Genomic DNA, 13,970 nt, shown 5'->3' with positions numbered 1-13,970 from the left:
AATTTTAACTCATTATTTTAGTAGGCATTTAAAATCATGTCTTAGAACAAGGCTGCATTTGTATGAATAAAGGAATACATTGTTTCTTTATAGCATATTGTAATATATAATGTGATATCAATGTAAGTTATGGTATAATTGTATATTATAACGTTAAACTCACATCTAACATTTGTTTAGCCGCAGTTCAAATGCAGTTATTGACTTCAGAGCTACACCTCTTAACCATTATCCTGTAATGCTTTTCTCTTAGTGAAAATTTCCCAAATTATAGATAACCTGAGGCAAACATGATTTAAAAACAAATCTGAAATCCTCAGTCACATTTTAGAAGGTCGCATGTTGATTTAATCAAAATTAGGAATAGAAAACTATTGTGACACTTCTGGCATATCAGCTTTGGGGGAAAAATTACGTTCCATCAGTATATGAAACATACCATATAAATTATAAGGAACGCCAAGGACTCAGGAATGACATCTGAGCTAATTTGGAAGGGAGGGAAGAGGTCTGGAAGCTAAGAGGTCTCATCAGAAGAGGGTAGAGAGAGTGCCAGATATGTAGAGCTTACATTTAGGGTCCTGTCTTTGAGGGTGATCTGACATGCACACTACTGGGGGACTCCACTGATAGTCATAACCTTTTCTCTTGTGTTTTGGGGTCGTCGTTACTGTCTCTTGCCAATGTTTTGGTCTGTCTTCAAACAGACAACTGGGCCAGTAATCTTGAAAACCCTCACATTGGCCATTTACTGCTCAGTTTATTGGGCAGACGAAAGGGTCTCGGTGGGGCATAAGCCACTGCAGTGTTCTCACCTTTTAATCTGCCTGCTTCCCGAGCTGAGTCCTTAAAGATAAGTTTTGCATCTTAAGTAAGTAACCAACCTCCACAAGCTTATCCAAATCACATACAGAGAGCAAGGTTGAAAGCTGGTGGTAGAATGCTGTTAGGCGAGATTTATACAGTATTCTGTTTTAGAGCAAATGCCCACTTGCCTTGAAATTTGAATATAAGAGATGGGGTTTCTATCAGCAGTCTTAGTATTTTAATTATTTAACTTAAAATAGTGTTTTTCAACAAGCACCTGTCCAGGCTACCACCATCTGTAGCCTAGACAGGGCAAACATTTTCTTCAAAAGTCCATAGTGGGAATTCCCTGGTGGTCCAGTGGTTAGGACTCCGCGCTTTCACTGCCAAGGGCCCAGGTTCAGTCCCTTTTTGGGGAACTGAGATCCCACAAGCCGCGTGGTGCGGCCAAAAAAAAAAAGTTCAGGTAGTAAATTTTATATATATATACACATATATATATATACACACACACACACACACACACACACACACACTCTGCACACCATATGATCTCTGTGAATGGGTGTGGCTGTGTTCTAATAAAACTTTATTTACCAAAGCAGGTAGTTCACCAGCTGGGGTTTGCTGACTCCTGGCCTAGAATACCTCCTAAATGGTCCTGCTACTCTTGTCCCCTTAGAATCTATTGATATTTTCCTTGTCCAGGGGCATTTTTTTAAATCATAACTCAGCAGGTTACTCCCCTTACTAAGCCTTGTAGTTGCTTTCCATCACCCTTCGTATAAAATCCAAGCCCCAGAATTCCCTGGTGGTCCAGTGGTTAGGACTCCATGCTTCCACTGCAGGGGGGCACAGGCTCCATCCCTGGTCAGGGAACTAAGATCCTGCAAACTGCGAGGTGCAGCTAAATACATACGTAAACATAAATAAATAAATAAGTGAATAAATCCAAGCCCCTTCCCATGACCTCTGAAGCCCTATGTGAACTGCCCTTGCCCACCCCTTGGAACACATCTAGTTCCTTCTGTTCTAGTGACGTCAGCTTACCTATCAAGCTTTCTCCTGCCTCAGGGCCTTTGTACAAGCTGTTCCCTCTGCCTAGAATGCTCTTCCTCATCATTTAGGTGTCAGATCACATCTCACCTCACAGCAGCCTTCCCTGATCACCCTGTTTAAAGTAGCTCTCCTGAGGACTCTGTATGTCCTTGTCTTCTCTTATTAGTATCATGCTTATCACCAGCTGAAATGATCAGTTTACTGATTAGCTTGTGTACCTGTGACTCCCCACTGACTGCCGACTCTGGGAGAGTAAGGACCTGCTTATTCTTGTTCACTGCAGAGCCCAGGACATAGACACTCAGCACTTGTTGGGTGAGTGGCCTTCTTTTACAGCCCTGGTATTTGTGAAGGGCTGGTATCTTTCTCGTGTACAGAGCTCCTTTGTGTTCAGAGAATGTTGTTATCTCTTCAAAAACTATGAAGCAGATGGTATTATACCCAGAGGATCTTAGGCAGAGAGGAAGGGGACTTACCCAACACCGCAGAACTAGGAAATGAAAAGGACGAGACCTGACCCAGGATACCTGACATTTAAATTCTGCCTTAGGTTTTGAGTATCATGATTGTCTTTGGTTGTTTATTTGTTTAATTTATGTTGGTCCCAGAAAGTCTCAGAATTCTGGGCACATTTGGACAACCTCAGGAAAACTACCACTGAAGACATAGGTCTGGGACATCTCTGCTGGCTGCCCTTAATCCACCCTTGCTTGTTAGGCTTAACTGAGGGACTAACATCAAGACCAGTTGTAAATATTCCTTCGATTAAATCAAAGAGTTAATTTATTGTGAAAATCAAGTTTAATTCCTAATGGAAACAAAGCAGATAAGTGTAGGAAGCTCTACATAGCATTTGTTTCTAGGGGAAAAATTGAATAGCTATGTTCTGTTCTTTGATGATGAATGTTAGGAGTTAGAATAGCTCTCAGAGGTTATCTCGGTTTCTCCAGCACAGGAATCCTTCCAAACTAGTCTGGACAGATGGTCATCCCCCTGCTGTTTGAACTTCCAGTGAAGAGCAGCCTGTTCTGTTTCTGTAGATCACATCATCACTTCATAGGGGTTAAAGTCAATAGGACGAATATATACCTAAAGAGCTGTCAACATTTGAGCAAACATGGCCTTTTAAATATTGCTGCGGAATTTGTTCCTTAAGGGAATCCTGTGCTGAAACCTTGAACAAAGTTCTTCATATTCTTGGCCTGCTTTTTTCCTTAAAATGTGGTATATATTTTAAGTGATGACTTGAAAATTTGCTTGTAGAAGACACATTTTTGGAAGTATCATTTCTAAAGACACATTATTACTAAGACCAAAAGGGAACTCAGTTAATAGTGCAGAGTCCATGTCCTGTCACAACATTGCTTTACGTTAATCTCCATCGGGGGGAGAAATGGGGTAACAGCCCTTTAAAGAAGACTCTTGTCTTTCTCCCTCGATGGAGCCATGATTTGTTACTGAGTATTTAAATCTGATTCTCTCTGTAGATTGCTGCTAAAATTGATTCAATTCCTCACTTGAATAATTCCACACCTCTAGTGGACCCCTCAGTGTATGGCTATGGAGTACAAAAACGGCCCTTGGATGATGGAGGTAAGTTGCTGTAAATATCTTTGCCTTTCAGGTGGTAGTGAACCTGCCAGTTAAGTTGGAGTCTATGTCAGCCATTTCCTTAACAGCTTTCTCCAGCGTCACTCTCTGAAGAAGAATGCTTGTGGGGAAGTATTTAAGATGATTTTCCTCAGCAGTTCTACGGTATTTGAGTTCTTACTTGCCTTGATAATACGGGAAGTCTTTTCGGCTGGGCTGTAAGGTAAAAGACAGTCTTCGAGCATCAGCTTGGAAATAATTGGACTGATTCGAGAGTTTTGCTTGATTTAGCCCTCAGTTATTCCTCAGTGCACACGTGGGAATTGAAGTTCCCACTTTCCTCCAAAGAAAAGCTGAGATTTGGTGCATGGCCCTGTGGAGGCTGTGGCTACATACTGACCTTAAAGAAAGGAAAGGGGAGTGATGACCTTTTTTCCGTTTATCTGCTGGGTTTTTTCCACCATTCCCATTTATAACAGGCTCTTTCTAGCAGCATCCATTTTTCTTTTATTCATTCTTCGTTTATTTCATTGGTTTGTTGATATACCCTACTCATCCCCAAAAGAATTTGAGACCACTTAGAAGTGCGTCGTTACTAGCACTTTGGCAAAGAGTATCAGATGTGTTTCTGCAGAGAACTTGGACTTCCTTTATCATATTTCATCTCCCACAAAGTAGCTCTGTAAAAGGGATTCTGAAATACACTAGATGGCACGTGAATATGCACGTAGTGGGTGGGCCAGTGTCTTCTCTTCCTGTCCTCAATCTGCATACGTACCCAGCCACGTATGTGTGTTCATATTTCTGTGATACCTTATTAAGTGAAAAACAGTCAAGGTATACAACAGTATATATTTCGTAATCTCCTTTCCCAAAAAAAAGTGCATGTTTTATGTTCATAGAAAAAAAGTAGTTTGGCATGACTAATTGCTCTGGTCTCTTTGGAGATTCTAAAAGAGAGATCGCCATCGTTTTTTTAAGTGGGAACCTTTTTGGAATAATTATATAGACTCACACTGTGCAGATTTTAATGGAACAACCTGCAATTTGGGTGTAAAAGTTCTTGTCTATTTAAAAATATTATTAATGTTTATGGTCACTCACAGAAAATCTACCACAGGGCCACTGGAACTAAGGTGAACATTTACACTGCTACTCTGAAACGGTATCTTGCGATCATCTTATATTTGATTGGCATTAGTGATTTCTTAGACCAAACATGAGTGATTGCATTATCTACATTTTTGCTTTAGCAAAAAGCTGTCATGCAAAGCAACCTTTTTTACCTTTTCGGGGCAATCATGTTTCAGTTCCTCTTATGGGACATCAATATAAAAATAACAGTAAGTTGTCTGGCTCTGAGCATATGTCTCATTAACGGACAGTGTGTCTCTCTGGCCCACCATTTCCAGAAATTGAGATCAATACATTCCACAACTCTCAGCCTTGTTTTCACCCACCGCGTGGAGTTGAAGTGTAAAACTTGTGCCCACAGAGAAGAGTATCACTGTGTCCTTTGCATAATGAATGCCTGAAAATTTGCAAATGAAACCTCTGGCATCTTGCAGGCTTTTTTTCTCCCATTAATCCTTTGCACACCCATTTGAAAGAATGTTGCTCGTTAAGTCACCAGTCAGTCCAGAGTCTCACTTGAAACTCCAGTTCATTATTATATGTGTATCGTCACCTTTTTTTTTTTTGAGAACCATGATTTTTTGCATTTTGGGGGACTAAGTTCTTGTGATTAGAGAATAAATACACTTTTTCTCTTTCCTCCCCCCAAATATTAAGTCTCCTTTAGTAGGAAAGAACCGAGAGAGACCCTTTCCGCCTTGAACCGCGTCTCCTGTCATCCCCAGGCCTGTGTTTTACCATGACGACAGACTGTTTTTGAAGTATGAGAAATTTCTCTCAGGCCTTTTACGTTCTACATAACGGTTTGATAAAGTTAATCCTCTCTTCTGTTTAAATAACAGAATTACACAAATTGTTTGTTTTTCTCCAAGTTGGTCTCTTTGTGTAGAGTTTGAGATTTGCTGTGGACCTTAAGGAGAGCTGGGCATCTGGGGCCTGCCCCAGCCTCTTGTCAGTTGTCTCCTGACAGGGGTGAGGTCACTGGGCCAGTTCTGTTCTCTTGAATAAATATGTGGATAAACAGACCCTGTCAAGGAAAGTGATGTTCGTGTTTACCCAACAGCTTTCTAAGGGTCACAGGCTTGCTGTTTGTGAGATGAAAGTTTAGAAAAGCAGAGACGAACAACAAGCAGGAATGCCGGCACTTTTTTCTTAGCAATAAAGATTTCCGAGGGCTTTGCAGTTTTTTGTTTGTTTTGGCTTGGGATTTTTTGAGGGACATTCATCAGATCACCTCTTTAGCAATATGAACTTGCAGACTTTCCCGTGAAGCCAGGTTCTTTGACCTCTGGGAGGTTAAAGTTCAGTCCCCTAGAAGTTTTTGGAGGTGTTATTTGGGTCTGTTTAAAGGTACTTCAACTCTTAAGTCAACCATAAAGAACCTTAACATAGGGCTTACTCAGGACATGGAGATGTGCAAACACGTGTATGAATGGGAGGATTTTTTAAAGTGCTAGGCAGTAAAACAGGAGGAAAGCGATTTGAGTTCGTTGTGTTCTGATGTAGAAAGCGATTTGGGTTAGTTGTGTTCCAAGGCAGTGGTGAGTTGTCCGTCAAGCTGCCAGTTCATGAGCTCACCTGGAACCCAGCAGGAGCTTTGCACCCAGCGTCCAGAGCCTGCCTCGGTCCCTGATCTGGGAAGAGCAGTCATCCTGCTGCCCTCCCACCCTGGGTCAGGTCATTTTCGCTGTCAGCGTCTTCCGTCTTGGCACCCACGCTTTCTCACGGTTTTTGAGGTGCACCCTGCGGATTCGAGAAGCTCCCTGCTGGTCTTGGTGTGACAGTGGTTCCATCCAGTACTTTCTTCATGCTTCTGCTGGAGCCCATCGAACCAGTTCCATCCCTCTGCTCTATGACTTGTGGCAGCTTCCGGTAACCGGGGGGCCCAGCCCTTCCTAACCTGGCCACCGCCTCCTGCCCTTCCAGTCTCGCTCCCCCGTTCTGCGCTCTGCAGCGGCCTAGTCAGCTTCCTTCTCTTTGCTCTTCCAGAGACACTTCCCCCATCCCAGCCCTTTACCTGACTGACTCCTGCTCACGCTCAGTCTCGGATGTGATGTGACTCCCTCCTGGCAACCTGTTCTCATCCTCACCTTTTGACTTTCTTCAGTGCCCCGCTCGCCTGCCCTCTCAGGGTGCCCCCTCCCTTCTTTCGTTTCCTTCTTCCCCTTTACTCCTCCCTCCCTCCCTGTTCCCCCTCTTCCTCCCGTTCTCACACGCCCACCTCATCGGGAAATAATAAATGGCACTCTGCTCTGAACTTCGACAGCAGTTCACTTGTCCCCTCCTTGGGGCGCATTTCATCTTTATTCTGCAGGTGACGGGACGTCACGCCCCTCTCCTACCAGATTCCACGTGCCATGATCATAAAGACAGTTTATTTCCCTACCTACCTCATGCAGTGAGTGAATAAATGCTTGATACCTGAGTTCTCCCTCTGTGTATCCTATGATAGCATTTAGGAAATTGTGTGAAAAGGAAGCTCCAGATTTAAGAGAGTAGTATTAGCTCACTGCTGTAGAAATGCAAGTTTAACTTTCATCTAAATCAGAAGTTGGCAGGCTTTTTCTTAAAGGGCCACGTAGTAAATATTTTAGGCTTTCAGGCCGTATGGTCTCTGTCCCACCCACTCAGCTCTGCCAGTGGCACTGGAAAGCAGCCTTAGACAGTACGCATACAAATGAGCATGGCTGTGTGCCAATAACTGGTTGTTTACAGACGTGGAAAGCTGGCCCTCAGGCGTAGTTTGCCAGCCTCTGATCTCAAATCAGCCTTGTCAAATGATTAACTCTAACACTTGCTTAATCGTCAGTTAGGAAGGTGTACAGAGGGTCCCCACTCCCCTGATTTCCTTAAACAAATCTCCTTGTCTCAGGTTCCACTCTCTGTCTTGACTGCTGGAGAAAACAAGTGGTTTCTACTCTTTACGTAGGGCTGGTTGACAGATGGAAAAGGCACTCTTCCCATTGTCCCCGCCATATTTCGAGGGGCAATGAAAGCATCTTCTCCAGTTTTTTTTTTTTTTTTACTCTGGGAGAGTTTTAGGTAATCACGTCCCCTTGAGCTCTTTTAGTTCAAACAGACCACACTCTCTTCCTGTCTAATCTGTAAAGAGTGGCACCAAAATCAGAACTTGGGGTGAATAAAGCACCATTCCTGCCATTGCAAAGGGTTGGGGTTGGGGGGCAGGGAGTGTTATGCTAGTGACTTTGAAAATATGCCTGTCTTTTCTACCAGAGACTTTGATACTTACGTAATACCATCTTAGCTTTACCACACTTTCTGGTCTTCTTGTGGAATGAAGGAAGGAGAATTTTTAGGGGTACTACCAAATGAATGATTTACAGGAAGATTGGAATAGAATATCTCTATGGTCCTTTGCAAGTTTTATTTCAGCACTTGTGGCATAGGGCAAGGAGAAGGAGGAAAAAAGAGTGAGGAGGAAAGAATGTTTTAAATTCCAGACTTTCAGAGAGAGAAGGGGGATGAGAGGTGCCCGAGCTCGGGAGTGGCGAGGGCCAGTGTGCCTGCAGCTGCGTGGCAGGGGCGTCCGTGCAGCTGCAGGCACGGAGCCTGCACCACCTCAGGCAGGATCCTGCAAGGGCCAGAGCCTCTGCTTTGGGAAGAGAGAAAAGTGCATCTCAGAGATGCTCATACTCTCCCTGTATGGAGGGTAATAATGATGCTGCAGGGGTGAAGAGCCAAGACTAAAACCCGGTCCCTGAGGGTTGGAGGGGGTGGGGGATGATCTGCCTTTTACAAAGTAGGGAAAGTAAATCAGGGGTGTTGTCAAGCAGTAGACTTCAAGCCGGGGTGCATGATGTCCTCCCAGGGTTAGGTGGGTGTGGACAGGTTCACGGGATCCTTCTCCAGCTCTTACGCTTCTGTGCACCCTCTCCCCTAAAATGGATCTCTCTGAGAATTGTGTCTCTGCTGGGGATGCCACGTGGGCCTTCTCCTTTCCACGCCCCTTTTCACGTCACCCTTCTTTAGTTTATGGCGGTTTGTCACCAAGAGCAGTGAAATCCTCAACTGCCTCAAGAGGGGTGAGTCCGGGATCCTGAGTGGGGAATCCCAAGACGATAAAAGCATGAGAGTCTTGGTAAGAAGATTTTTATTTTATCCAGGTAACAGCTCATGGCAGAGGCTCACGCTGTCCCCTCCTCCCCTCCACCTGACCCGTCCGTTTTAGGATTGTAATTCAGAAATGAGTTGCCGTCACGTGAGTGCATATTAACACATGTGTGAGTTGGAAAAGGGAAGTGAGTTTTTTTCCTGGCAGAGTATGATCTGACTGGTTGGTTTGACAGTTGGCTTAGCCAAGTAGATGAAATCGTAGACACCTTCCATGAAAACAAGTGAGCTAAATCTGCAGTATCGGTGTCGCAGCAGGGACATACCTGAAGCCACGTGCAATACCTGAGATACTATTTGCGCCCATTAGCCTAGGGAATAACTGTCAAATCAGAAGGGTTTCATAGTTTTTCAAAATTCTTTTAGGGAATATATGACCCAGAGTGGTTCTTGACCCTGGCTGTATTTGAAAACCACCTGATTAGCTTTTTTTTAAAATTTTATTTATTTTTTATTTTTATTTTTGGCTGCATTGGGGTTCATGGCTGTGTGGGGGCTTTCTCTGGTTGCGGCGAGCGGGGGCTACTCTTCATTGCGGTGCGCGGGCTTCTCATTGCGGTGGCTTCTCTTGTTGTGGAGCACGGGCTCTAGGTGCGTGGGCTTCAGTAGTTGTGGCATGCGGGATTTGGAGCACAGGCTCAGTAGTTGTGGCGCACGGGTTTAGTTGCTCCGCGGCATGTGGGATCTTCTTGGACCAGGGCTCGAACCTGTGTCCACTGCATTGGCAGGCGGATTCTTAATCACTGCGCCACCAGGGAAGCCCCTTGATGAGCTTTTTGCAAAACTAAATATGCACTTACCATTCAGGCCACGGTTACACTCCTGGGCATTTATCCCCAAGAAAAGAAAACTTGTGTTGACACAAAAACTTGCCCACACATCTTCATAGCAGCTTTATTCATAATAGCCCCAAACTGAAGCCCAGATGTCCTTCAACAGGTGACTGGTTAACAACCTGGTACCTCCATGGTCTCCATGGAATACCACTCAGCAGTATAAAGGAACAGACTGTTGATACCTGCAGCCACCTGGATGGATCCCTAGGAAATTACGCCGAGTGAAAAAAGCCAACCCCAAAAGGTTACATACTGTATGATCCCACTTACATGACATTTCTGGAACGGCAAATAGATCAGTGATCGCCAGGGTTTAGAGATGGAGTGGTGGGAGGGCCCGTACAGAATAAGAAGAGGCCGGAAGGAGCCCTGGAGCCTGAACTCCTTATTGTAGAGGTGTCTGGAGAAGTGGTTTGACCAAGGGCGGGTACCTGATAAGTGGCAGAAGGAAGACTTGAAACTGGATCCCTGTCTCATATGCTGTAATAGGGAATGCTTGAGAATGGAGACTCCAGAGTCTGAGTTTGGGGTTTGAATCCCAGCTCTGCGTGGTATTAGCTGTGTGGCTTTGGGCAGCTTGCTTTACTTCTCTAAGTCTGTTTCCTCACCTGTAAAATGGAGATCATATTTACCTCATGAAATTATCATCAGGATCGTAAGAAGTGATTTTCACACTTTTAAAGTACTACTTACAATGTAAGAAATACTCATATCTCCCTCCATCAGAACTAGTGACTACACACATACTAAAATCACGTGTGTAATTGAAATTAAAACTTTATGAAATACGTATCTTTAGTATCCATGGTCCCTTCAGTTTTCTATTTCATTTTTAATAAAGTTGGTCATGACCCCCTAAATTGATTTCATAGCCGCTGGATGAAATGAAAATAAGGCACAGTACTGTAAACAAGTATCATACCCTTTATTTTTCCTCTTAATTTTTCTCCTGAGACCCTTGGGTGGGCACTGGAACTGGGGAGGGGTGCAGGTGGGGTTCCTAACACCTCTGCACTCCTGGAGACCAGGGTAGGTTGCTGCTTTCCCCATGAGACTCTCACCTTGAAGGCAAAGATGACCTCGTTCACCATTTCACGCCCAGGACCCGGCACAGTGCCCAGCGCCTGAAAGGCATGACGGTTCAGAGGTCACGTGGGCACGGGCACTCGCTCACCTGTGCCCTTTTCTGAGGGCTTGGGTGTGATCGCGCCTCCATCGGTCAAATGGGACGGGTAGTGACAGCATCTGCCTCGCAGGGCTCTTGTAGGACTAAGTGGGTTCTGGCAGGTGAGGCACCTAGAGGAGCGCCCTTTGAAGCTAGTGGTGGTCTTCTTCCACTCGCAGAGCATGTCAACTGCAAGTGGAAGTGACATTATTGAGATAAACTTGGATTTACTCTCACCTTTAAAAAATAATAATTTGCCAAATGAGTTAGAGATTGTGTGTCTAGGGACTTAGAGCTGAGCTAAGTGTGTCAGTTTGTTGTGGCTCTGGGATGGGGGCTGCTGCCTTAGAACACAGGAAGCCTTCGTATTGTCCTTGGCAGAAAAGCTTTTTAAAAATGCCTTGGAAACTGCAGACGTCCCTGCAGCTGACTGCAAGTCTCACTGACCTTAACCGGGGCTTGGAAAGGCATCGGTCAAGAGTCGAGGAGACTGGAATCCAAGCACGGGCGCAGGAGGGTTGTGTTCAGAGGCTGAAGAGGAAGGTTTGGTTTATTGCTTTGTTCTGCTGGTCATGGGTCACATAAGAACTGCCGGTACTTCCTCTCCGGACCTGCCTGCTCACCTGCCGCAGGTCTGCTGCTCTGTGCATCCCAGGTCTTGTCTGCACTGGGATGACGGACGCTTTGGTCCCTTGAGCTTTTTTGAAGGGGAGTGGGAGGGGGTAACCGTTAAGATTGTTGTGTATTATAAAGCTGGGTGTGTTCGCCAGTGATATTTTGATAGCATTTCTTTGGGGGGAAGAAAATGGAGACTTTTCCTCCTCACTAATGGGGAAAAAATGTGTCCAGTGCCTTATTTTTTTCAAAGATCATGCTTGAAACTGGCAGAGGGTTACTCCTCAGAAAGGATTTCTCATATTGTAGCGTGAATATTTTCTCTAGGAAGCTCATCTTCCCATCGCCCGGGCGGCCTTCCATTACATGGCGCGCAGGATACATGAGAACCACACCTGCGCGTGCTGCGCCGAGGGGAACTTTGGAGGCAGGCTGAACCGTGGTCGACCAGCAGGTGCCATTAACAGGAAATAGGACTGATTTTATTCAGCACTTTTCCTTTTTTACAGTAAATGACGCTAGTTACCATAAATTGAGCTTGATAGGCGTTGCCATTGCCTCCCTCGCCTGACCCTTTTCTTCCTGAAGACGCAGAGAAGCCCCTATTCGTGGAGTCGGACGTTAGCGGTTTGCTGTATGAGTGCCCAGTGCCCCTCATCTACCTGCTGGTTTTCATTTTTAGGCATCAAATGGGAATGTTTCCGAAGGGAATGAAACTTTAAATGGCGTTGCAGCCTCAGGCTACAGCACTTGCATGGAGGAGGGAGACGATTCGCCCGCTTAAGAGTCCACCAGCTCAAAGAGTTGGATCTGGATTTGAATTTGATTTCATTCTTCGGTGCTGTGTGGGGCTCTCAGCAGTCCGTCTATTTGTGGGATAGTGGTGTGTGCACTTTTATTTTCGATCTCTGTAGGCACCTCCACTTGGCAGCAAAGCAGTTGGCTGTCAGAAATGATACGGTGTGCGTGACACCCGTCACACGTACTTTGCCAACAGAAAGGAATTTCCTTTTTTTGATGAGCACAGAATTTCAAATGGCTTTTGACCACGAGCCCTCTGAATGTTCTTGTGAATCTCATGAAGTTCTTTATGGTAGTGTAGCCCTTGACTGTGTTTCTGCGGCTTTTCTGGCTGAAATACCAGAAAATCATCAGCCCTTTGACACCTCTTACCAAACAGCACAGGAGACCAGGAGCCAAGGTCCCGCCACGTTGCCGCGTTTGGGGACTGGGCACCTCCCTTCTGTGTTTGCATCATTTCAGGACATTTTAGTTCCTCTGTCTTCCCTGGATTCTTTACCCGTAAGAGAAGAATTCTGACAGTAAGCAGGGAAGCTGAGCTTGACCCTTAAATAGAAACACGGGGCCAGCCACACTCAGCAGCCCTCTGTCGTGGACCTTCTCCTTCAGTGTGTTGTTTTCATACCCACTGCCCTAAGTGTGGGCGTCCCCTCTCACAATGTCCACCTTTCACGTGGAATGGGAACCATGAACACTGCCTATCCCAGGTGAGGGCGTTTGTCATATTCAAACTGGAAATGCAAAAAGAAAATTTTAAGATTCAGTAAAAAACAATTCTGTTATCCCTGAGATAAGCAGGTTAATAGTACGTAATGTCAATATTTTGGCTGTAGACCATTGTGTTGCTGTTGATCCGGGAGAAATGTGGTATTGACTCAATAGCTTCGTGTACTTTTTGCTAGCATGCTTCTCCGTGCTTTTTATTCTTCTTTTAAAACATCATGATCTGGTTTCTTTTCCTTTGTCGTTTTATGACCAGCTCCTCCCCGGTCAGAGAATGACAGGGTTAAGTTCAAGCAGAAAGAAGATATATTGGAGACCTAGATTTCGGATGTCAAACCATTTCAGTCTTTGTTCTGAGGTTGATGTAATTGATCCTTCCCCACTTATCGCATATCTGTCCTTCTTATAACTTTCCCCAGAGACATATTTTTGAAAGCTCTTGTTAGCATATTGTAAGATTCATTCAATTCCTTATAAGACAGTTAGGATTTATACTTTTTTGTTGTCTGCTGACCGTGTTTCCTGGGCTGCATTTTCCAAAAGGGAAACACCACAGAATCATTTTTTGCTGTTGGCTGGTGGAGACACTCATCAATAGCTGAAAGAGGAGAAACGAACAAAAAGCGTAGATAAAATGGTGTTGTGGGGATATGATTGCAGAGTTGGTTTTCATCATTAGAGCCTGTTGGGCACCGTTGTCTCTGTGAAATGGGCTTGAAAGGCGGTTGCTGACTCTTAGTGTCCGCTGTATACAGACGGCAGTGGTGGCTCAGCGAAAAGGCCCGGGGAGGGAGGAGGCCAGATCCTCTCCTTGAGAAGCTCATGCTCTTGAGAGGGTAGGGAGAGCGGAGGGGGTGCCCCATGGCATGGCCGGCGGGAACATATGTGCACTTTCTCAGTGACTGCAGCTGCCACGGAGCAGTCTTTAACAATGCTTCTGAGCTAGGAGGTTAAATCTTCTCATTTGTTTTCAAAAGAGAAAGAAGGGACCCTCGCCATCTTTACATTGAGTTTGGATCCCAAGCAGGAGGGAGGTAGGAAGAGAGAGGGATTTAGGCGAGCAGGATTTTCTCCCAGGCCTCTCAGCATGTGGACACACAGATCAATTT

The 13,970-nt window shown here is 45.0% G+C and overlaps 1 protein-coding gene across 6 annotated transcripts in view; it reads left to right on the top strand.

Annotated features, from left to right (window-relative positions):
• The window catches only part of FUBP3 (far upstream element binding protein 3), a 49,400-nt gene that overhangs the window by 8,591 nt on the left and 26,839 nt on the right, over window positions 1-13,970 (top strand). For all 6 annotated transcript variants that reach the window (XM_030838553.2, XM_060300301.1, XM_030838552.2 and 3 more), the window contains one exon: window positions 3,354-3,459. In XM_030838553.2, the coding sequence (XP_030694413.1) occupies window positions 3,354-3,459 (106 nt within the window). The remainder of the gene's footprint in view (window positions 1-3,353; window positions 3,460-13,970) is intronic.

Source organism: Globicephala melas, chromosome 6 (assembly GCF_963455315.2).
Source record: "Globicephala melas chromosome 6, mGloMel1.2, whole genome shotgun sequence".
Lineage (NCBI taxonomy): Eukaryota > Metazoa > Chordata > Mammalia > Artiodactyla > Delphinidae > Globicephala > Globicephala melas.
The sequence above is the reverse complement of the archived record's forward strand: the minus strand, read 5'-3'. Positions and strand labels throughout refer to the sequence as shown.